Genomic DNA, 24806 nt, shown 5'->3' with positions numbered 1-24806 from the left:
GACTTTTCAGAAAGATCCTTAAGTATTTAAATATGAGGCGTAAAGTAGATGTTTCCATTAACATATATTGTAGAATCTTGCTAAAAAATCTTTACTACTGTCAAAATACAAAATAAGACAAACAGTAAACAAAGGCTACAAAGTACTTATAGTGTGTACAAACGGTGCGATATGGCTTCCATTGTTGCCGATATAGTGAACATCGGAAGCCATATCGCATGCTGATTGTGTGCTTTTTTTAGGGCTTGCGAGCCCTATGCGCGCAAATCGGCAGCGAAATAGAGAGGGCAGGCAAGACTATATAGTGCAGATCTGCACTATATAGTCAAAATTGTGCCTCTGCAGCATGCCGTGCTATGCGAGTCTCGATACGATCTGATCGTATCGGGACTCGCATAGCATGGCATATCTGCCGTGTGTACACACCATTAAGGTAACCATACACACTGCAATTTCAGCAGTTCAAAACGCATCGCATCGGCTTAAAATCGCACCGTGTACCTGCGGGGACGCGATGCGCGTCCCCGCGGGTACAATATTGTAAAGCACAAAAAGTATCTTCAGGCAGTACTTTTTCTGCTTCATCGCATCAGTTTTGGAGTACATGCGATGTGATATGATGCGATGTCCATTAGTGACTATTAACTTATTAAAAAAAAAAAAAAAAAGAGGCTGAAACGGCATCGCACCTGCACAGTACAGTGCATCGCATCACATCCCCTTCCAATGCCAAAATCGCATTGCACCTGTAAAGTTCAAAACTCACAGCACATGAATATCGGTGTGTGCATGGGCACCTTTACTGATGCTTTACCAGAAATATCAGTTATATAATCTCTCCACCATCCCCAGTTCACAGGACACCAAAATGGAAATAAAACAAGAGAACTTCCATTGAATTTTCAAAAAAAATATCTTAAATTAATGTGTACAGTATGCATTACAACCATTTGGCGCTTGGTGAAATACTTAGGAATGCCGATTTCTGTAGAAGCCAAGTGCACAGGACAGTTATTACTTTCCTTATTTAAAAATAGTTCTGACATTTGCAATTTCGCCTCCTTCAGCTTCAGTTCAGTATACCTGTTGTACTGGTATACAATGGTTTCCTAAAACATGTACTTTATTAAAAAGTTGCAACTGTACATAGTTAGCACACATGACTCCAATTCGAGACCACTAAAATAAAATAAAAAAAATATGTATATATATTTATGGAGAAGCCAGTGAACACTCATTTACATAATTGTAATTATTTAAACTATTGATATTCTTTATAATGTTAATATTCCATTTAATATAAGCACCACTTCTAAATGGCATACTCAAAGCAGGCTGTGTGTGCACAGGATGTAGTGTGCATACAGTGCCATTTAGTGGTGCTTTCAGATTCCTACAACACTTACTAACTTTATTCTAAAACAGCAGGTCTATAATGGTCAGAGAGTATGTACTCAAGTTCCACTATGTAAATATAAAGTAGTATGATTATAAATGCAGAAGGGAAAATTATGGTGCCAAATGCCAATTCACCCAGCAAGTGGAAAGCTATTTACACCACAGTCTCTGTACATTTCAGGTCTACTTCGTACAGTTTTATAGCTGGCCACCTAAGGAGTAAGTTCTAAGGTGACAAACGCTGTTCCAGAATCAGGGGTACTCCAGCCTATTCCTGGCGGGATGGGGCAGTGGTGGGAGGTGAATTTCCACTGAAGTAAAACAAGGTACAGCTGGCAGGTAATACTATTTAAACTGGATTCAAACCTACCTCTGTATGATTTGGAACAAGCCACATTTTTCTTTTTTCAACAGACTTGTTAGATTAAATGGTGATCATATATCTTGCTTGGTAGTAAACCTGCTACATAAGAAATCCTAGCCAAAGCTCTATTAATCACAAGGCCTGATGATTTGTGCAAGGGACTAACAAACGGTTCACATTTTTTGCAGTACAAAAAAATAAATAAAAAAAAGACAAAAGAATTTTTGGAAAGTGGTCAGCGTTTATTAATTTAAAAAATGGAGAAATATCACTTTCCTTTGTATTCAAGCAGTCTAAGAGTTCTGGAGCATCACATCCTTTATGTGGTCCAAAACTGGACTCTCTCTGAGTGAATACTCAATATACAATTTGGTAGCATCTCTAGTAAAATAGTAATGTTCACATATTTTAAAACTCTTGCTGAAAGCTACAGGCGATAGCTACTGCAACATTACCAATTGACTGTCTTCCCATTGCTGTGCCTGTGCTCTCCCTCCTGTGCAGTCATAGGACCATTCTGCAAGTCAGTCAAGAAGGAAGTCGAGAATTGTACAAGTGGTGCAACTGTTCACCCCAGTTTTCTGCCTCTTTGTATCCCTCAGAGTTGAGTTTCCATACCGGTGGTATCTGTTCAGCTCCATGGTAAGCTCCAGCAATAGCACCAGCCATAGTAGCAATTGTGTCCGTGTCTCCTCCTAGTGTGATGCAGAAGACAATAGTGCGTTGCAGACTGTTGAACTCTTGGGGAAGATCATCCACTGGATCCATGCAGCGTAGGAAGGAGTAAATCGCAGTGGGAACAGATTCCAGAGCAGCAATGCCGTGACCTTGGACACACAGGAATGAATAATTAAACTTGGATCCGGATGCCAGCTGAACTTTTTTCATTTGTATTTTTTTTAAAGGGGAAAGTAATTTTTAAAGGGAAAAAGTAGGAATTGTAAAGCATTGCCCTTTCAAAAAAAAAAAACACAGCACACACCTCTTCAGCTGGCATCCCACATAGCTAGTTTAAAATCTGGAATTTGTCAGTGTATGTAAAAAATCCTTGTAAATTGCAGTCAACGGAAGCTGATTGAATAGCCCCAGGTATCAATTAGCCCACGGTTATTTACCACCATATTTCGGAATAATCTGGTTGAGACTCAACCTTGAGCAGCAACATATCATAAGACTATGAAACTGCTCTCATACATAACATATGCATATTACTAACATAGCATAACAAAAACCAGGTGCACTTTTTGTCCAGCATTACACTCCCACACCATATTCATAGTGAATTACATGCATGAAATGTAGGAACAATTACTGCAAACCTCCATTCTACTCATCAGGAAAATGTGTCGAATTTGATCAAAGTAATTGAAATCTGTTATAGGATTACCCTAGAAGTAGACTTGGCAAGATTCACAATATTTTTACAGTAGAGTGTAAAAATCACCCACCTACATTCATATAAAATGTTACTGCATCTTAAAGCCCCATACACACTAGGCAAAGTTGTTCACAATATTGTCTAGTGTGTAGACTCATTAAAACTATCGTCTCCCATGTCCTGCATGTTCAGACAAGGGATCTCCCACCTGTCACCACTCCCTTGCTCACTGGCATTGGCAAGTGTGTATAGCCCGCAACCCCGCCTCCACCAATATCGGTGTCGGCAGGGACTCGTCTACTCGGCTTTACATGTTAAAACAAAAGCCCCAAAGTTGTACAACTACACTATTGCACAGACAGCTTCCAGTAACTTACTTTTACCATATAGCACCTTTTACTTCAAAAATGAAAACACTACAGAACACACATGTAGGTGTGGCCTAATGGAATGGGGGAGGTCTAAATGGCACTTCGGATTCCACACTGAGATGTCAGTCACAGGTGACTCCCCTACGGTCAGCGGATCGCTCATACACACAGAACGATCGGCCAATTTAGCTTTTGAAATATCTTGCATTGGCTGTGCGGCACAGCCAACACAATATAGCTGAACTACGCTGTTCACAGATATATCAATGGTGCATCCATATATCGGCCATTCAATCTAATAAATATATAAATGCCAGTGTTTATGCATCTTTAGACTAGGAGGCAGCTCTTCATCTGTTGGATGCAATGAACTACTATCGCAGTAATCCAGTATATGGCTGTGGGAGAGAAGTAAATATTTAGAACATTTAGTAAGTATATGAAATACACATAACATGTCTATGCCAATTCTAAATAAACTGATTAACTTAAATGTCCATTAGGTAGAACATTTATAAAAAATATAAAACCCACAAGAAATAAATATATATATATAAATATATATATATATATATATATATATATATATATATATATATATATATATATATATACATATACACACACACTTGTTACCTTCCCACCTCTATGGTGGTTAGTAATATATCAATGGAATTTTGGATGTGATCTATTGACAAGAACATAATCTGCATATCGTATGTATGTTCACCCTAGGTCAACATTGCTTTCCATAGTTAAAGCATGTGTGTGACTGTGGTAATTAGATTTTTATAGGTATATTCAATGCCGATCAGGTGAGCTACAGTATGACGGCGAGCAGTGCCTATTGCTTGTGGTCATAGCCGTCCTCAGTATTCAACGGACCACCTGCACTCACTGCTTCCAATTTGCTATTTCTAAAAAGCGAGGTGGAAACGGCGAATGCGGCCATCAAAACGGTGACGCTTGTGGCTATATACAGGGGGCTTGCTGCATTAGCCACGATAAAAAGGGGGGGGGGGGTGTACTCGAGATGGGGTACTCCGAGTAGGAACAGGCGCCTTATGGGGTGTAGTGTCAAGCTGCTCCGACTAGAGGGGTGTCAGCCCTCTATAAGGGGGGTAAAGTGCAAAAAGATGGTGGAGTGCTAAAAAGCTGATCAATTGGATATTACAATAGATTTATTAAAAAGGTAAAAAGACCAACCACTGTGGATTACAACTATCGCCTATTGTGAGGACCCCACACTAAAATCTGGGTATAAGATCTTCCTCCAGCGACATCATTTTGCATCCCAGGACGGCATTATCTTTCCACCATCTTCCAAAGGCTTATATCCATTGGATCCAGGAGCACATTCTCCATATTGGACAATCCCAGCAGCATTTCAGAGACATAAGTATACCTTCCTTGTCCCCTTATACATATCAATTGTCATTGTTGTTGTTTTTATAATCATAATATTACCTTTTTAATAAATCTATTGTAATATCCAATTGATCAGCTTTTTAGCGATCCACCATCTTTTTGCATTAGCCACAAACCTCGCCGTTTGGGGAATCCTCGCCGTCCTCTGATGGAGAGTATTGCCCCAGAACATAGAATAAGGCGAGCGGCCGGCGAGGGGATTCAACGGTGTACAATTTGGGCTATGTGATTTCCCTTGAACACTCCAGAGTCCAGAACCATACAATATGGACTACATTTGCTTGAGATCTTGACTATGGCTGATTTTGACTAAAATCGAACACTAGATTGTAAACAAAATAGTCAAAATTGGTTTGCGTGCACAGTCTATTTATTCTTGCGATGCCGATCCCCCGGGGTTGCACACTGGTATACACTCTGTGCGATTTGTGCGAACCTTTATTCAGATTCTGACTATACAGTATATAGTCGAAATCCAAAGCTCAAATTGCACCATGTGTATGCATCTTAAACCCTTTGAGACACATCTGTGAGAGATATGCAAAATATCAGCTAAAAATGCCAGCATTGCTCACTTTTGTTATACAAAATGTAAATAAAAATGTTTGCTTATCAATTTTCACACATATTCTGACAAATTTTCTTGGCACTCAAAGGGTTAAGCATGCATAAAAAGTCTTCTCTAATGCTACAACAAAAATGACCCAAATTCCAATAAGTTCTACAGCTCTTAATCCTATTTGGAAATGTAATTAGTAGATCTTTCACATTTAAAAAAAAAATAAAAATAATACAATAGATTATTTGGATTCTCTGAAGTCCAGGCATGGCCAAACTAGCAGTTGTGAAACTACAAGTCCCATCATGCCTTGTCACAGTTTTGCCATTAGGGAATGCTAAAACTATGGCAAGGTATGCTGGGATGTGTAGTTTCACAACAGCTGGAGAGCTATAGTTCGGGTATTCCTGCTTTAAACAAACCATTTACTTTTAAACAAACTTTGTAATTAGCCAGTCAGATTAAGAACATGAATTTAGGAGCCGGAGCCACTGGCGAAACAAATAGATCCCATCAGATCTCTAAATCATGTTACCGGTCCTGGACTGGGTAAAAGCAGGGACCAGCTATCCCCCAAATTGCCCCAAAAAAATAATAGCATGCATATACCTCTCCTTAGAAAAGCACTACTGAGCAGCAATGTTTATGTAATGAGGTTCAGGTTCACTGGTACCCCCATCGCAGTGGGGCATAATGTAGCCATTGACCTGCATGTTCAGGGAGTGGGTCCTGTTGACTTAATATCTACTACTACTGAACAATATTGTTCATTTTGTACGTACTATAATCGCCCATCCGTGGCAAACACAGATATTGTTAGCATCAGCAGTGCTGCAGGTCGCCTAGCATGGCTTTTACAGCGATTACAGTGCATGTGCTGTACTAAACATGGTACCAGAGCGTCTGCAGGTGCCTGGTAAGTATGCCAGGAGCAGGCTGCAGCTAGGAAGATATATGCTGGCTGCTCCTCCAACAACCGCAAGTGAGGTGTCAGCCACCCTATGTAGGAAAATATAATAACAAAAAGATTATAACTAAATTCTTTGTGCTCTTCCTGCAGGGACTACATAAAATCCTGACTTGCTAGTGGAGATGCAGGATAAGACTGGGCGGAGTTGCAGCTCCAATAGTTTTAACTGTAGTGCATACTCCTCAGCCACCCACCTCAAAACCCTCAGTCAGCAGCGTCTCTTGGATAGGGCAAAGCGGACCTTTCAATAATCTTTTTCTTATTTGACGCATTTACAATGCTCCGTGCATAACATTTTTACTATTTCATTGTTATTGGATAAATACCTCATGTTTTTATCCCAACAACTTATTTTTTTTTTTTAACAGTTCTTGACAGAGTCGATTACTAGCACTGCCATCAACTACCTAAAATGAAGCTGCTACTTTGTATATTTTGGTGCAGAATAATTTAAACCAGATTGCCGTCACCAGTGAGTGACGATGTTGACTCTACTGGTTCAATCCTACATTAGTTCAAATATCTAATAATGTGAACATTGCATTGTACATGTGGTTAAGAGCAGCCTGAAAAGGACTTTAGATGGCAGCTATCAGCCTATGTGTGTAGATGTCTTCTGATCATAGCAATAATAACATAAGAAGAGATTGGTGCATCTTGTTCAATCTAATACTTTAAGTGTGAGAGACTATGGGGGTATTAAATCTCCCGCCACTATTCCTGACTAAAATAGCGGTGGGACCCTATTCAGTCTATCTTTCCCGACAGCATTGAAGCAGTCGGGTCCGTTCTGCCGAAAACGGCCATGGATTGTCGAACTCCCGGCCACAGCTCGACGATCCATGGCCGTATCTCGCGGCCACACCCCCTTTTCGGTATGAAGCAGACGGGACATTGAATCCCGCCTGCCGATTACCAGTCGAGCCTGCCGAGAACAGGACAGGATCATGGCTGTCGGGTCAGCCCGACAGTCGTGACCCAGGATTGAATATCCCCCTAAACTGGACAGATTAAGTTACGTGCTCATAATGGCACAATTATATTGTACATGGCTGTCTTTACTGGACGCTCGCATTTACACATATAGGGAACTAGGTGATTCATCGCGCCCTACGGGCGCTCTTCACACCGTCGTAAGGGGCTGCACCCCCTTAATTTGTGAACGTTTGTATATGAGAAATATGGTTAGAATTGTATGAAAGATGCCCTGTATTGCAACTTGGGTGTCCGCGAATCGCAAGAGGGGGGGGTCGCCGCGAATTGCGGGAGTGGGGGTCGCAGGGGGTGCAGCGAATTGCGGGAGGGGGGGGGTGGTTGCTGCGAATCGCGGGAGGGGTTGCAGAGAATCGCGGGGGGTGGCGGCGAATCGTGGGAGGGGGGTCGCGGGGGGTGTGCCGCAAATCGTGGGAGGGGGGTCGCGGGGGGTGTGCTGCAAATCGTGGGAGGGGGGGTCACGGGGTGTGTGTGCCGTGAATCGCGGGAGTGGGGGTTGCGGGGGGTGGGGCGAATCACCACAAGAAAAAATCAACACAGAAAGGACAACACATGTAAATGTTCACATAAGTGTGGCACTTCATTGGTGTCCATGTCGACACATGACAATGAAAACATTAAAAAAATGAAAAATAAATCTTCAAAACACATGTCAACCTTTTTCATTGTCGACCATAGCCATGTCAGTGTTTTGCATGTGCCATTTAATCCTGGCGCTGCTGCAAATTGCGTGGGGAGGGGGTGTTTGCCACGAATCGCGGGAGGGGGGGGGGTCACGGGGGGGTTCTTTTTGCCGCAAATCGCGGGAGGGGGGGTCGCGGGGGGGTGTGTTTTTGCCGCGAATCGCGGGAGGGGGGGTTTGCCTGCGAATTGCGGAGGGGGAGGGGGGTTTGCCGCAAAGCGCGGGAGGAGGGCGCTCACCTGGTGGCTGTGGAGTAGCAGTGCTGGGCAACATGGGGAGGCAGAGGGTGTCTGGCACTGTGGGCTCACTGGGCTGGTTCTCTGTCATGTGAGTAAGAGGCTCCACCCAGCGTAATACACACACTCACAAATTTTGAGTGACAGATGTAGCCAAATATATAAGAGATACTATTGAACTTACGTGACTCATTCTTTCAAAACAAGTAATCTGGACTGAAGATTTTAGTATTTACACATTCACCGCTCTTTTTCCCTTCAAAAGTCAACAAAAATAAAAACCCTCACCTAGGTCCTTCACCACATCATCCCGTGAGACAGTCCTTTTATCTAAGAACTCTTTAATCTTCTTTAGTCTCTTACAGTATGGAAACTCTCCCAGCTCCAATCTAGAACAAGAAGATTTAATTGCAAATCATGACCAGAAAACATGTAAGCAGGTGACTACTGAACACAAACACTGTATATAACAAATTCCAAATAAATAGCTATGATTTCATTGGTTGCTATGAGCAACGGATCCGATATGATTTCCCGGCGGTCGGGATCCCGGCGGTCGGAATCCCGACACTGGAATCCCGACCGCCGAAATCCCGACAAGGGGGGGACATGGATCGCCCCCCCTTGCGGGCTCGCTGCGCTCGCCAGGCAGCGGGCCCGGTGCCTCGCTACGCTCGGCACGCTATTTTATTCTCCCTCTATGGGTGTCGTGGACACCCACGGAGGGAGAAAGTTTCGGGATTTCGGCGGTTGGGATTCCAGTGTCGGGATCCCGACCGCCGGGAAATTAACCGCATCCCTGAGCAACATCTCCACCACTAAAAACCCACACCATATTAAATATACCCCATAGTCTTCATGGTATACATCATGAAGACAGATCTATTAGTCATGCGAGTCCCTAACAAGAGGGAGCCCTATGCAGCATAAGGTGGCCTCTGTCACACAATCTAATAATAAGATAGAGATATTAAAACCCACATCACAGACGATGCAATGGAGGGCACCCGCCAGGCAATCAAGTCAACTGTTTTATTCAATATCACAGCATAATAATCAAATCTGGTGTTTCTTTCACCGGTGAAATAGTCTTGTGAGTGCCACCTTCTGTTGCCATTACATTTAGCCTCCCATGTCAATTGTAGTGAGCCTCCAAATATGACACAAGACGTTTCTACTTACTCTATTGCATCAGCGCGGGACTTCTCATCGGCTTCAACCTCCTGCATGTGACTCAGAAGATGGTCTAGGAAAGTATCAGGACTCTGCTCCCCCTGCAGAGCATAATGTACAGCTAGAGCCTGAAGGATGCCTCCATTGTAACCCAGAGAGGAGGAATGTGTCAACTTTCCACTGAGCTCCGCATACTGTTCAAGGGAACAAAATAAGGTCACACATGATCATCAGACGGCAGAGATGAAATTGTATACTAAAAAAAAATGTCAACTAGAATATACAGATAATAAAACAAATTAAAATATGCCTGTTGTCAAGGAGCGGGGCCATGCTGCGTTCAGCATCATGGCATTACTAGCGGCATCCTGATCGAGCTGCATGCACAGATAATGGGGGATGACATTGGCGTGCTGCTGGATCGTGCATTAGTAGTGTTGCAGTGTGTACACACTCAACAATAAAACACATTTTTTGGTACTTATGTACTAACTGGGCTGCCGATTTTGAAATCGGGTCCATCGCATCGCATCCGACCATATCGCATGCGATGCGATGCGATGCACCCGATTTTTCCATAGGATTCAATGTTAAAATGGACTGAGTCCATTTTAACATGGAATTCAATGGGAAAAGGGGTCCTTTTCATACCCCTACTATCCAAGTGGGCATGGAGTTGGATATAAACCTGTGGCGAGCGTAGCCCACTTGGATAGTAGGGGTATGAAAAGGACCCCTTTTTCCCCATTGAATTCCATGTTAAAATGGACTCAGTCCATTTTAACATTGAATCCTATGGAAAAATCGGGTCATCGCATGCGATATGGTCGTATGCGATATCGCATCGCATCTGATTGTACGCCTTAAGTTAAGGCATACAATCAAAAAAAAAATCGGCAGCCCAGATAATACATAAGTACCCATTTTTTATAAATAGTTAAGTGTTTACCCAGCATTAGACTTATATTAGACTTAAGATATATATGAAATGATCAAGGGCTACTCCAGCACCAGAGGCCTCTATACGTATATATAACCTTATTCACATTATATGATAGGATAGTGCCCCTTATACAGAATCGCCACCCACTATCTGTACACTATATTGGTTGACAGCCATTAGGCCTGATGCTTTTTTGCAGAAATGTTGTGGTGCTGACAGTTGCTAAGAATATCATTATCATGATGAAGGAGGCCAGATGAAAGAAACAATGACCATACCCATGTGTCCTGCAGCCTCAGACAGGTGATGACGTCAAGGTCAGGGCCTACTTACAGTCCTTCTGTACACGCTCATACACAGATACAGCACCCTCAGACCTCCTGTAATGCATCTCACACATATATAGACTTTTTGTAATATATCGCTCACACACAAAAATCGATGTGTGCCTAGCTGCTGCCTGTGTCTGGTCAGCAAGATGATCGATGGCTGTGTCCCGGTTCGCTGTGTATATAGAAAGGGCCCATTGCTGGAACAGGGCAGTCTGTCCTGGCTGTCAAGCTACGCCCCTCATAGTCACTTCCCACCACTGCCCCCACTTTCTCTGCTCTGCGTCCTAGGCTTTCGATGCTGCGTGCTCACCTTTATGAGCTGCTAACCCACCAAATGCAGTGGGCAGCCAGAGCTGCTGACGCCATGTGCACCTAAGATACCCTATAAACGTTCGCTGTCTGCTGCAAGCGAAGCCGTCCTTAGGTTTAGAAGACATGCACCATGGCATTCCAAATGCCCTAATGCTGGCCATGTGTGTATCCTGTAACGGATGCTCTCGGCAATTACGGCACATGGTTCTGGCCATTATTATACAGAGCCCTAAATGATCCCCAATCTCAGTCATTTCCTTTAGCCTTTAAATATAAAGTGCCACAGCACAAACCTAGGCATATTAGGAGCAATACCAAACCACTCTTATTAACTAAATATATAATGACGGAACTACTCATTGGCATCCTATGTTATCACTCATAATGGCTGTGGTAAATTACTATAATAAATAACCTTTATAACATCCTGAACATTGGGGAATGCCAACGGGATTCCGACTACTCGCATGGCTGCTCCATTACCATAGGAGCCCTTCCCATTAAACTGCTCCTTAGCTGGTGTAAACACATTGTAGTACTCTCCACTCTGCAGCTTCTCAAACACATGGATTACTCCCATGCCATACCCACGATCCGGATCACTGAAGTACTCACTGCAAAACCTGAAATACAAACAAGAAATAATAAGGTACTTTGTGGATATATTTGTTAAACAAATTCTTAACAGACCAGGAAGGTAATATGGATGCACTGCAAATTCCTTATGGGATTACATGAAAATGCAGGCACTTTGGAATCATTTCCCAGGCAAGTACACTTCAAGTCAAGGCCAAAGTACTGAGTATACTGCAGATTTATTGCATCTTATAAAGCTGGGTACACATCTAAACGGGTTGGGATCATTTGGTCTATTGCATTATGGTCGAAAGTCATTAGGTCGAATCCATTAGGTCGACATGCTAAAAGGTCGACATGACTCTAGGTCGACATGGGAAAAGGTCGACATGGGAAAAGGTCGAAAGGTCATTAGTTCGACAGGTCATTAGTTCGACAAGGTCATTAGTTCGACATTGTCTATGTCGACATTCACAAGGTCGACATGGGGTTTTTCACTTTTTTTTTACCTGAATGTCAACACAGTTAAAGTGCACTGCATCCCCTCGCATCGCTCGCTATGCGTCGGGCACGGTGCCTCGCTACGCTCGGCACATTATTTTATTCTTCCACCACGCCCTAGTGGATGGTAGGGCATGAAATACCGCCTGTCGGCACATGTTGGCTCAAAAAACAGTGAAAAACTCCATGTCGACCTTGTGAATGTCGACATAGGCAATGTCGAACTAATGACCTTGTCGAACTAATGACCTGTCGAACTAATGACCTTTCGAACTAGAATCATGTCGACCTAGAGTCATGTCGACCTTTTAGCATGTCGACCTAATGGATTCGACCTAATGACTGTCGACCATAATGCAGTAGACCAAATGACCGCATCCCATCTAAACATGTATCTGTCCAACCTGACTGGTGGGAACTAAAATATGGTAATTTATGGCAGCTATACAATCCCAATGTACCCAAACACTGGAAACCAGGCAATTGCCATTCATACAAATATAAAATCCATTTGATTTAACAAATATTCATTGTTTTTGGCCTTTTTCCAGCATTTGGAAGTAAATGGTTGATTGGAATTTGCTCCCACTTTTGTTTTCACCATACAGATTTGGAATGATAAATCTTTAGATGTGTATCCAGCTTTCATGTAACTAGCAGTTGAAGGTTATGACTAGGTGCAGACTACGAGGCATTCAAGGCTACTCCAACCACCCAGAACATACAGTAATAGGATATCTCCCACTACAGTGCAGCACCATAGCTTTCCAGGCCTCACTAACATAATCACATAGCAAATACACTGTTCTACCAGGCTCTGCCCATCGCCCAGACAGGCCAAACATTTCTAAAGCACATTATTTGCTTACTAATGCAACGAAGGTGAGGCTGAGAGATCTATGGTACAAAGAGACACAGACAATTCTGAAGGTTGAAGGGTAGAAGTAAGCATATACAGAGAATATTCATCTCCCCAAATCAAGACAACGTGGATTACATTAATAGGGCATAAAGGAGGAAAACTGGGAAGGAAACAACTGTTTATTTGCATGGCATTGTTGCGTCAGATGTGTCCACACCAGGGTGGGCAATCCCTGACATAGTCGCGCCATGCCCACTGGAAGGCTGCTGAAAGATATTTTTGCAGCAGTTGACAATCTCCCTGGTTTCATCCAGTCCCTGTGTATCCTTGCTCCCCCTACAGTGCCGGTTGTACAGCCAATCACTGCTGTTCGAGCCGCATGGCGCTACCCCCTACCCTGCAGTTCCAGCCAATGGGGAAACTAAAAGAAGCTGCCCTAACTTTTGTTTATTAATATATTTCTATATGTATACAGAATATACCCGATGTATTCACTTCTCAAAATTGATTATATATATTAAAAAAACGCCCTTGTCTTCCCTGTTCCAGATAAGCAACTCAGGCTGCTTGTTTACAGAGACACTCAGAACTAGCACTAATAGTACCAATGTATCAGCTGCTTTACGCTATCGGACAGAAACAATGGAACAGCAGGTTTCCTTATGCTCTGGTTAGCTTCTGCCCATATTAGCAAATGTGAACAGCAAAGGATAGCAACAGAAATTGCAAGAACTACATCTGAATTAAACCCACTATTAAATATTACCATTAATTGTGTTACCATTAATTGTGTCCTGTGTGTTCCACGCTTTGCTCTTACTACAGCAAAAGAAGCAGGCAGATTCCCTAAAAAGTTAATGCCCCATACACTATTATGATTTCTCAGAGATATTCCTTGCACACGATTTCCACTGGATGCCCAGTCAGCTTTACAGATGGCAGGATCGCACACAATACAACGTTGCGGTCCTTTTGCCCATGAACTATAGTATGCCTACAGGATCTGGCAAATCTTGACGGCAGCCATTGCGATCTACAACTCCAATCCGATGCACACGTGCCATGCATCAGAGATAAAGGGGGGTATTCACTGTCTGCCGAGCTCCTTATTTTTGTCGAGCTTTGTTGTTTTCTCGACGAGAGGTTGGTTATTTATGAGGTCGCCTATTCATTGTCTAGTTTTCTCGACTTGTCGAGCAGAGCTCGCCTGTTTTGGTTTTCGGTTTGCTCGACTGTCGAGTTGAACATAACTCGACTTGTCGAGTTATTTTGGGTAAAATCTGTCGAGATAATTCCTGCATCCTATTCAATGTCAAAGAATTCACCTGACCTCGACTGTTTGAAATCACTCTTCCCTCAAATTTAACTCGACAATTATTTCTGTCGTGACAAGGGAGATTCTCTTGTTGCATGTTCATAAATTGTGTTAAAAGTATATGCAGGATTGTACTAATGTTAGTAGTGCTTATCTTGACTTCTGTCTTTGTGATATTTTGCTAAATATTCCTCTCTTGATTTACTTTCCATTTGCTGCATGATTATATGGTATGCTTTAACCCATTATTCCATTGTCAGCATCAGTTTTCAGCTTGTATTATTATGCATTTGTTTAAATTATTCCATTTGGCATATAATAAGTATTATCTTTTTTTCTGCTCACCTTTCATGTTTACTGTGCTGCATTTTGCCCATTGAAAGTCTTCTGTATATATATGTCTATTTTTGTCTACTTCTACACCTATGTTTAGGACTCTTGTATCGATGCTGGGGCAGAATTACTCGGGATACAATGTTTGTTTGTTGCCATTCTTTTGTTTACTTCTACAATGCAATGCATTGCGATTTACCTCAGAGCTCTCATTCCTGTACTGAGACTTCAGGTAAACACCAGCATTGTGCAGTCTGCTGATTTGGAAATGGTTTTTATAGGAGAATTTTCATTTTTAACAAGATATCTACTTTTATATAATTGACTATAAAAATGAAGCCTATCTCTGACAATTGCCACTTTCCTCTCTAGGGGAGAACTCGACTTGTCGAGCAGGGGAGAACTCGACTTGTCGAGCAGATGAGAACTCGACTTGTCGAGCTAAATTTTCAGTTAGCAAAATGAGAAAAACAAATGCAAATGCTCGACAATTCGGACTGTTACTGGTGGGATTGAAATTACAGTTTGAATAGGCGAGAACTCGACTTGTCGAGCTAAATATTCATGTCGAGCAAAACGAAAAAAACAAATGCTCGACAATTCGGACTGTCACTGGTGGGATTGAATACCCCCCAAAGTGAGATAAAAACACTTTTCACCTGATTTCTTGGTCCGATGCATCGAAACCAGGTAAAAAGGGCACAAACTGCATCAATCTATGGAGGCCTTTACACAACAGCTACAGTACATGCACAGTCAGGAAGAGAGAAGCTTAGTGTCAAAGCTATAGACAACAAGGTTTTATATCTGTGCAGCATGTAAATAGCATTTATTAATAGCTGTACCTCTGAGCAAGATCCTTTTCATTAAATGTCTGGCTCTCCAGCATAGACCGCACCACTGATCTTGCCATTGCTGTGTCGTCTGTGTACATCATAGCTACACCGAAAAAACAAACAACAAAAACACCTTTTATTTCAGTGGATCTTGTCTTTTGACTAATTATATATATATCTCATTTGGGAATGATTTGGGGGGGGGAGGGGGGTTACTGTGCAAAAACGCAGGTGTGTGATTTTGGGCATCTCGATTCGATTCAGTTCTGAGCAGCTACTTCTGTAGCCTGTTAAAATAAAAAAATTGTCAGTTCCGTGGGTTTCAGCACAATAATTGGAATCAGGCCCTTAGGATGCTATGACTGGCTCCAAACAGGACAGTAAAAAAAAAGAAACAATTGCATGTACAGTAGATGATACATGGGGGCTAGACTGAACTGCATCCAAGGAGAGATAAGAAAAATCACATTAGTTCAATAGAACAATAAAGCCCACTGGATGTATTAAATAAAAAAGTATAAGTCACAAAACCCCCCACTGCAGTTCCTCAGTGATATATAAATTACTGGATGCCTATCCCTTATCAAGCATGTCATATCCAAGCAGCTAAACCTGTGCCAACTACCGTGTGGACTGAGTTTGAGTGCCCAAAACATGACATTGGACAAATATCTTCTCGCCGCCTCAGGGGTGTGCGATGAGAATAATAGGGGGCCATGGCACTTGCTTGACTCAGCACCAACAATTGAATAGCTCTTACCAGTTGTGAAAAAAAGGTTATACTTTTTCCAAATGCAAAATCAATCTTGTGCAAGAATTAATAGGAGGAACAGTACTCTACTCGCTCCAAAGTCAGTGAGCAACACACTTCTACCACAGATTGCACTGACAGTGAACTTGCGGTGTATGTGTAATAATTAGGATGTAAATGTTAAGGCCTCCATCCACTAGGATGAGCTATTGCTATTGCATGCTATACCCTACCAACTCACCAGGCAACTGCCGGGCGGCAGGATCCAATATGTTACATATTCCTTTTGCATAAAATGAATCATTTGCAATCCTAGCCAGGGCTACCGGCTGCAACAAATATTCATGGCAGCCCGTAGGATCTGCGAGTGCAATGCTAGGTGCACAGGAATGCGCCTCACATCGAAAAAATTTTTAACCCATGCATTGGATGGCTATTGTGCATGTATAGCTCACTGCAAAAAAAAAAAAAAACATGGTACTTGTTTCGTAGCACGGCGCCACCGATTTAGATTGTATCCATCGGGTCGGAAAAATCGAGTTGATCGTATCGCATGCCAACCAAATCGCATGCGATGCGATCGACCCGATTTTTACATTGGAATCAATTTCAACATAAAAAGCCCCAAAACCCCCCATTTTAATACCAAACCCCCCCCCCCTCATGTTTGAAATGTCCCCCCCCATTGTTAACGCCACCCCACTATTGATGCTAACCCGAAGCGTAGCGAGTCCGCGAGGGTCGGCGGTACGCGTCCTCCGACCTTTTCATACCCCTACTATCCACGCTTCGGGCTCGGTGTCTCGCTGCGCTCGCCACACTTTATAAAATCAACTCCACAACGATGTGGATAGTAGGGGTATGAAAAGGTTGGAGGACGCGATCAACCCGATTTTGTCTTTCACCGGCAAATTAGCTGGTGATTGACAGAAAATCGGGTCCATTGCGTTGATTGTATGCCTTAAGTGCCTTAAACTTAAGGCATACAATCAACGAGATGGGCGCCGTGCTAGGAAACCAGTACCAAAAATATTCCTCTTTTGGTTCTAAACAAGACTAATTCAAGCTTGGACAAAGGTTAATATTTAATTTTAAATGTAATGAAGGGTTTGCATTTTAGACTTTTTTCATATACATATGGAATGAAAGATAAATACAATAGCAACCACACATCTTGTACATCCCCAAGTGCCTCTACAAACAGCGAGCCATAGTGTGCTCGTCTTATGCCCCAGCAAGAACTCATGCATTCTACAGCATGGCTCTCACTAGCAATATCCTCCATTGTCCCGCATGTATGGACAACAAGAGAACAACGCTAATGAGGCCTGCTGGGGCGCGCTTCATTAACTATATAGTTGACTGAGCTAAAACAAAATGCGTAACAATGTGCTGAATGTGTTAAAAAGCACAAATTTAATATATTATAAAATTAAGTATGAAAGGCAATTTTATAACAAGTAAACGTAAGTAGGTGACTGAGTCATTTCACTTAATATTAATGGTTAATTAATATTCAGTGAAACAACGCAGTCACCTACTTACGCTTTATTATATAAGGGAGTCACACACCAGTTCTTTGCACTGTAGCTTGACCATCAGCGCCCTGATAGATACTTGATATCTCTCCATTTTTTGCATTAACAATATAGTGCCTACACACTAGACGATATGCACAAAAACATCGATAATGATATAGTTATCATTCAGATCTTTTCCTATATGGTGTGTTCGCACCCTAAATGCCTCAGTGCACAATGTAATTGAAAATAAGAGCATATAGAATATTACAGTGATACTGTGTGCATTATCTACATATACACAGAAGAAAGCTATATACTTATTCAACATATAGCACAAATATTGTTCACATTAATATATACAGGATACAAAATGATGGTAAGGTTGGTATGTAAAATACACGAGTTGCAATGGTCTATAAATAAAAGCTGTAATATACAGAGACATGGTACAGCGTAGGAACCTACACAATACCAAGTACATTTATTCCTGTGCATCCTGGACCAGGCATTTTGGTACTTGTTTAGTTTCACGGCGGCAGCATGGCCGCCGTGAACTTCCGGGTGCGGCGCTCACCAAACTATCTAAAATAAAGGAAATTAACTCTATGCCAACGTAGATAGTTCATACCCCTACTATCCACGTTGGCATAGAGTTGATATTAGATAGCGTGGCGAGCGCAGCGAGCCACCGAGCCCACAGCGTGGGCGAGCGAAGCGAGGCCCGCAGCGTGGGCGAGCGAAGAGAGACCCGCAAGGGCACTCAGACGCACGGGGACTCAGACGCACGGCCGCTGCCGCCGTGAAACTAAACAAGTACCGGCATTTCTTCCATTTATATGTTCCTGTCAGTCACACTTATCTCATACCACTATTTTCCTCTTCCCTAACACCAAACTCTCCTGGGTCTGACTGGGGATTTGCAGCACTATTCCAATACGGGCGAGACTCCCTTCCCGGGTTAGGGTTTGGTGCCATTTACACTGCACACGGGTGCATTGCCAGTGTATGGAGAGCAGGCAATAACCCAGGAGAAAAGCTTGGTGTAATAGTGTACACATGGGCCAATGTGGAGGCCGCCGATATAGATATCAGCGGCCCCCAGGACCTGGCATCGGCTAGCAGGGATGGAGAGGATCCATGCTGCATTGAGTAGAATGGCCGCCTCCTTCCGCGATAGTAGAAATAGACTGCAGCACAGCCTATTTCGGGTGCAGCAAAACAGAGTGCAATTTTCACTAACTTGCTATCGATTTTGACTATATAGTCCAAATCACACCATGTGTACACAGCTTTAAAAGGATAGAAGTTGTGTTCCTTAAACTAGTGTAGGGCACCCGACACGGACACACATACATCCCCTATGTACACTGCAACCCTCACCACACACTGAACGTCTTCCAATGCACCCCCACACCCCTCTATATAGCACCCTCTATATACAGGACACCCCTCACCTACATATACTGCATTTTCATCACCCTCTCCTACATATACTATGCTACAACCCCAGGGTACTTAACATATGGCACATCTGGAAACAAGCCACCTACAGTGCGAGTAGCGACCACACCCCCTATAATCCAGCCCTGGTGTCTGTCATTTCTGCAGGTTTTTATCTAGAGTAAAGTTAATTGCGCAAGCATTTCCTTTTAAAACATGGCAACAAAAGAAGAACTTCTTAACATTTAACTGCAATAAGATTCACAACGATAGGATAAATGAATGGAGATGCACACAACTAGCAACCATGAGGGGGGAGCGCAGATAAAGGGTTTGTTTGTTTTTAAACCAAAAACCTCCTATACTGTATTTGAGCTTTTTGGGTGCTTCACTCCAACAGGGTAATTTTCTTATTATTTTATACAGAGACATAGAACGGGATGCAGTTTAAATCCCGGTGGTCGGGATCCCGGCATTCAAAATCCCGAACGCCGAAATCCCGACACTTTCTCCCCCCATGGGTGTCCACGACACCCTCGGAGGGAGAATAAATTAGTGTGCCCCCCTTGTCGGTATTTCGGCGTTCGGGATTCCGGCGTCGGGATTTTGAATCCCGGGATTCCGACAACCGGATTTTCATACCGAATCCCATAGAACTGTATCTCTGTACATCACTCTCCTATCTAGGGATGCCAATCCCGGGGCATTTTTTCAATCCTGGGATTCGGGATTGAAAAATGCTCAATCCCGGGATTCCCGGGATCCCGGGATTGGCATCCCTAGTGCAGACAGACGCCTGAAATATGGCTATTTAATGGGAAATGCATCCATTATACCACCTACACGCATAGCGCTATTATTAGCTGCCTAAAACGCCCTGGCCGCCCACTATTTACTTACATTTTGCAGAGTGGGCGGCCGGGCTGGTGCAGGGTGCTGCCGGGAGCAGGGTTGGGAGAGCTGTTGGGTTGGAGGCGGGGTGCTGGCCAGGAGCCGGGGCGGATGGGCGGGCTGTGCCCTGCGCAGCGTGACCTCGTCACGCTGTGCAGTGCTACGTTTCCGGGTATCGGAGAAGCCGGGCAGTGTCTGAGCGAGTGCTCAGACGCTGCCCGGAATTAGACGGCGCATGCGCCGTCTAATCCCGAAATCCCGGGATTGGAAACTCCAATCCCGGGATTGAAATCCCGGCGTTTTGGGGGCCAAATCCCGGGATCCCGCCGATCCCGATCCCGGGATTGGCCACCCTACTCCTATCCCTCTTGTATGGGCCACAGCTCACTTCCAGTGTAGGTGCCCCTACCTTGTCCCCTCCTGTCATTCTTCTCCAAGTCCTGCAAGGACCTTAGCACCGACCGGGCAGACACTGGCCACTTGTTCTCATAGACAGCCCCAAGGCAATCTCCGATCAGCGCGCCCCGGAACCGGGACAACGGCACCATTCTCTGCTCCGGACTCTGGTGCACCTGGAGAAGAGGAGAGCTGGACTGCTTATTACAGACAGGAAGAACCCAGCCAATGACAAAGCAGTCATTGCGCCTAGGCCAGAACAAGGAGCTGTATTACACCAATCACAGGGCAAGGGCAGGCCTCAGCTCAGCCTAACTAAAGAAACACACAGTGCAAGCTCCTGTCACTCCCACACTAAACAAAAATAGGATTTCTACAAATGGGATTGAAGACAGAGGGGGAGGTTGGGTGGTGGTGAGACACGTCTGTGCAGGGGGACCCAATCAAAAAAGTGCTTTGTAATGAACAACACATGTGCCCATTGATTAATAAATAATGAACTGTCCCGAACACAAATAAAAGGCTTGCTTCCTGATGAACAAATAAAATATATATATATATTTTCTTAGAATGGACCCTGGTCATTGAATATCTTAGATTTTGTTTTTGTAACTAGAGTGATTGATCTGCCATTAGTGGCTGACCATGTGATTGACGATCTAAACATTGTTGCTCTGTCGATCAGGTATGCTGACCCCTATATACAAAACTCTGAAAAGTGAACGTTTTGTACCCATGGAGGTATATGTGCCGAAGCAGGATCCTCTGCAGCCTTCTGACACTTATGTAGTCTTCCCAGGAGGTCTTAAAAAAAATGTGAAATCCTTTTCTGATACGGAGAATTAGCAACTGGCAGGGACAGGGGTTATCACTGTCACTTACACATTTCAGCACATAGTACAGATAAGATGGAGAGAGGGGAAAAAAAAAGTGATGTCCCCACTTGCAATGTAAATAATCTTGGGACATCTTCTGTGCTTAGTATATAAACAGCACGGCTAGGCTTATTAAGGAAACAATTTATCATTAAGTGGTATCACCCACATTTAACAGAGGGGCTGCAGCATGTATCTGATATCTGTGTGGATACCTCTATTTGTGACAAAAGATGCAGTCCCCGTAGGTTTCTATGGGGGATGCAATACTGTCAGATTTAAGTTGGGCTACAATGGGGCAGTAGCCAATTTGCAGAAAGCACTGTGAAAAGGTTTCTCCGAAAGCTTCCCAGTATCAGACAGAGATAAGAGCTTGCACCAGAGTCCTGCCATAAATGCTGTACACATTGCGGGGATGGGTGTCTTTCAGGGGTGCCGGACACTTTCCCGACAGTCATTACCCCAACGTCGGGATCCCGACAGTCAAAACCCCAACACTCTTGGTCCCGACGGCCACTGGCTATTCTCCCTTGTGGGGGTCCACGACCCTCATAGAGGGAGAATAGAATAGGTGGTGAGCGTAGCGAGCCACCGTGCCCGCAAGGGGCCTTGTTGCGCAGTCGGGATCCCGATGTCAGGCTAATGACTGTCAGGACCATATACCACACCAAACCGAATCCTGAAGTTCAATTCCAGGCACTAATATGGCACCCAGTATGCAATTATGTACTTACATGGTGTGGAAAATGTATTGTACAGAAGGCTCTAGATAAGACTTTATCAATGGACTATATTCTGAAATATTAGGCCAGATTATAATCATCAACAACATTTCCAAAGTTGAGTATTAAATGCAATAAGATGCTACGAATAAAGATTGACATAAGTTTTACCTTTATTACTTGTTCTATGAACTTTCTCATAACTTTACTCTGCAATCTTATTCCGCAATCAGGAAGGTGCAACATTGCTACAGACTACAAAACTCAGACACAAGTAAATATCTCACAATAATGTCTGAGATCTTGAGAATTGTGATTAGTGTATTGCTGTATAGTGCCCCGGTCATTCACATAAGTAAGATGTATACAATAATTTGCTTTATTAGATGGGACATGGTACAGTACTGTAGGGACAGATGTGCTCCTAGCGCGCTGGTTGGGGCAGTATAGCAGCAGCAGCATCATCAGCAGCACCTCACCTTGCTCCCTGTGACCTGGCTTCTCTAAATCCTGCAACACTGTCAGCACCCACTGGACAGATACCGATTCGTGTCCTTCAAAAACAGCCCCAATGCAGTCTCCGAGCAGCGCCCCGAGCAAAGAGCCCTTGAACCTGGACACATCGACTGACACCATTGTTGTGCGCCAGAGCCAGACAGCAGACACCGCCGCCAGCCAATGACAGTCGTAGGAGGCGGAAGAAGCACCAGGTCCGGACCGCTGACGTCAGAGGGGCGGTCCAAAAATGCCCGGTCCCGGGATATACAAAGAGAGAGCAGCAGGTGCAGGCAGGCAGCCTGCAGTGCGGTCAATGCATGCTATGCTGTGTTCCATGCATTATTTCATCCGTCTTACCCTGCCCAATACGGGTTAGTTATGCTTATGCCTGGGCTGCTGTTGTGTGAAAGACACGGCAGAGCAACATTTCTCTTAAGCCTTTAAGGGAGCAGGAACAGCTTGTATCAACATGACCTATAACCTCATGCCGCCATCCCACATGTGATATTTATGTGCTCTTTGTTGGCAGTCCCCTCCTATTATTGCATCTCCTGCATATGGGTCCTTGTTCAAAGCGTTTTTTCCATGTAAGTGGATACTTACTCATTTCGGATCCCCCTTATCTGCCCCCGCTAAACAGATAGATATGAGATACACCCCATATTCCATCACCTCTCTAGCTGATAGCAGGTGTCAAACAATGAGATGTCACTGTCCCTCTCCAGCAGGTCCCCACTAATTAATTGTGCTGGTTGGCACCAGCTTGACAAGCGCTATACTACTGTGAGGAGGAAGGGGGGAAACAGCTCTCTGGAGGGGTGAGTGTCTCCCCACCCTCTGCCCAACTGCCTCCAGTGGGTTGTCCTCCTGGCATGTCTCCCCAGGTTCGTTCTAATCGATGCTGTTGAGCATCTGGGTCTGGACAGAATACTTTCTATCAGATATGTCCCTGCTCTCCTACTTGGAATACCAGTGTGTAGTGCAGATGACAACTTTCTGATAGAGCCATGGTGGGTTCTAGTGCCTACCAGCTCTATTAAATCTGACAGAGACTGCAGCAATGCTGCTGCTTTGCCTTAAATAAAGAAATGCCAGAAATGGAAGGAAGACACGGGCCTGAGAGCCCCCTATTCTTGCAACATGTTCTATGCACATGCAGAGTAGATGCTCCCTATGTGTTATTATACACTGCACATAGGTGCTGGACAGCTGATGATCATCCCAGAACACTTACATCACGTACTATATAGGGAACTGGAGGTTGAGCTGAGCGACCCTAAAAATAACAGTCCAAAAACACGCTGCAGGAAACTGCCGGTGCCGCCTTCAGCAACCAGGTCGCGTCTATGCTGAATTCACGCATGGGGACAGGGGAGACAGCAATTAGGAATGTAGTGCTGGAAGAATCCGGTCAGCAGCCCTCACATCAGTGACACCACCGGAACCAGCTGCAGTCAACGGCAACACTGACTGAATTCTGCAATTGTCAGTGACCTCAGGCAGTCCTATCTGCACTCTCGTATGATTTAACCTACTATATACAGTAGGGCCTAATTCCCACATCATATCAGGCGTAATGTCCAACTAACCATGTGCAATAATAATTCTAATGCTATAAGTTCCCTCAGTTGCTTGAGCTTATTGCCTACACATTAAAGTCCAATAGAAACTGTAATTGCGTAGGGCCTATTGCCCACAGTTCCCGACCCTATTGCACACCTTACAATGTGTGTCTTATTGCTTGTATAATGCTTGCCACACATCAGACCTACTTTCCTCCAACCATACAAATAGTTGATTGGATGGAATAAAAACTTGGCACTGGATAGGAGTAAATGTAATTTGTAATTAAGTCATTTGTTTCCCAAATTTGAAAAACCGAACACAACTGTCACTCAGACAATGTACTGTAGTTGGACCTATTTGATTTAAACAATTTCACTGAATGTGAATTCTCCTGAGTTTCTAAGCAAATTGCTTATTTGCCACCATACAGCACCAGATTTTCAATCCAACCAACCAACTATTTGGATGGTTGGAGGAAAGTTGGTCTGATGTGTGGCCAGCATAAGTCACCAAAAGTGGCAATGACAGAGAACTGCGGTTGGTTGGTCATGGCAATCTTACATTTGCACCATGATGAGCCCT

General features: G+C 43.7%; 1 protein-coding gene across 2 annotated transcripts; it reads right to left on the bottom strand.

Annotated features, from left to right (window-relative positions):
• Positions 1–1981: 1981 nt before the first annotated feature.
• On the bottom strand, positions 1982–22854 carry ADPRS (ADP-ribosylserine hydrolase). 2 transcript variants are annotated; one of them, XM_083173511.1, is made up of 7 exons: positions 22640–22775; positions 20577–20739; positions 15572–15665; positions 11555–11762; positions 9562–9746; positions 8668–8768; positions 1982–2589 (listed from the first exon to the last, which is right to left on the bottom strand). In XM_083173511.1, exons 2-7 carry the CDS (start codon positions 20713–20715, stop codon positions 2291–2293), a joined length of 1026 nt encoding a protein of 341 aa, XP_083029637.1. In that variant the 5' UTR covers positions 20716–20739; positions 22640–22775; the 3' UTR covers positions 1982–2290. The 2 variants fall into 2 exon arrangements, with proteins under 2 accessions (XP_083029637.1, XP_083029636.1); XM_083173510.1 differs by lacking the exon at positions 20577–20739 and having other exon boundaries at positions 22640–22854.
• Between the last annotated feature and the right edge of the window lie 1952 nt (positions 22855–24806).

Source organism: Crinia signifera, chromosome 2 (assembly GCF_055691185.1).
Source record: "Crinia signifera chromosome 2, ASM5569118v1, whole genome shotgun sequence".
NCBI lineage: Eukaryota > Metazoa > Chordata > Amphibia > Anura > Myobatrachidae > Crinia > Crinia signifera.
This window is presented reverse-complemented; position numbering and strand designations above follow the sequence as displayed.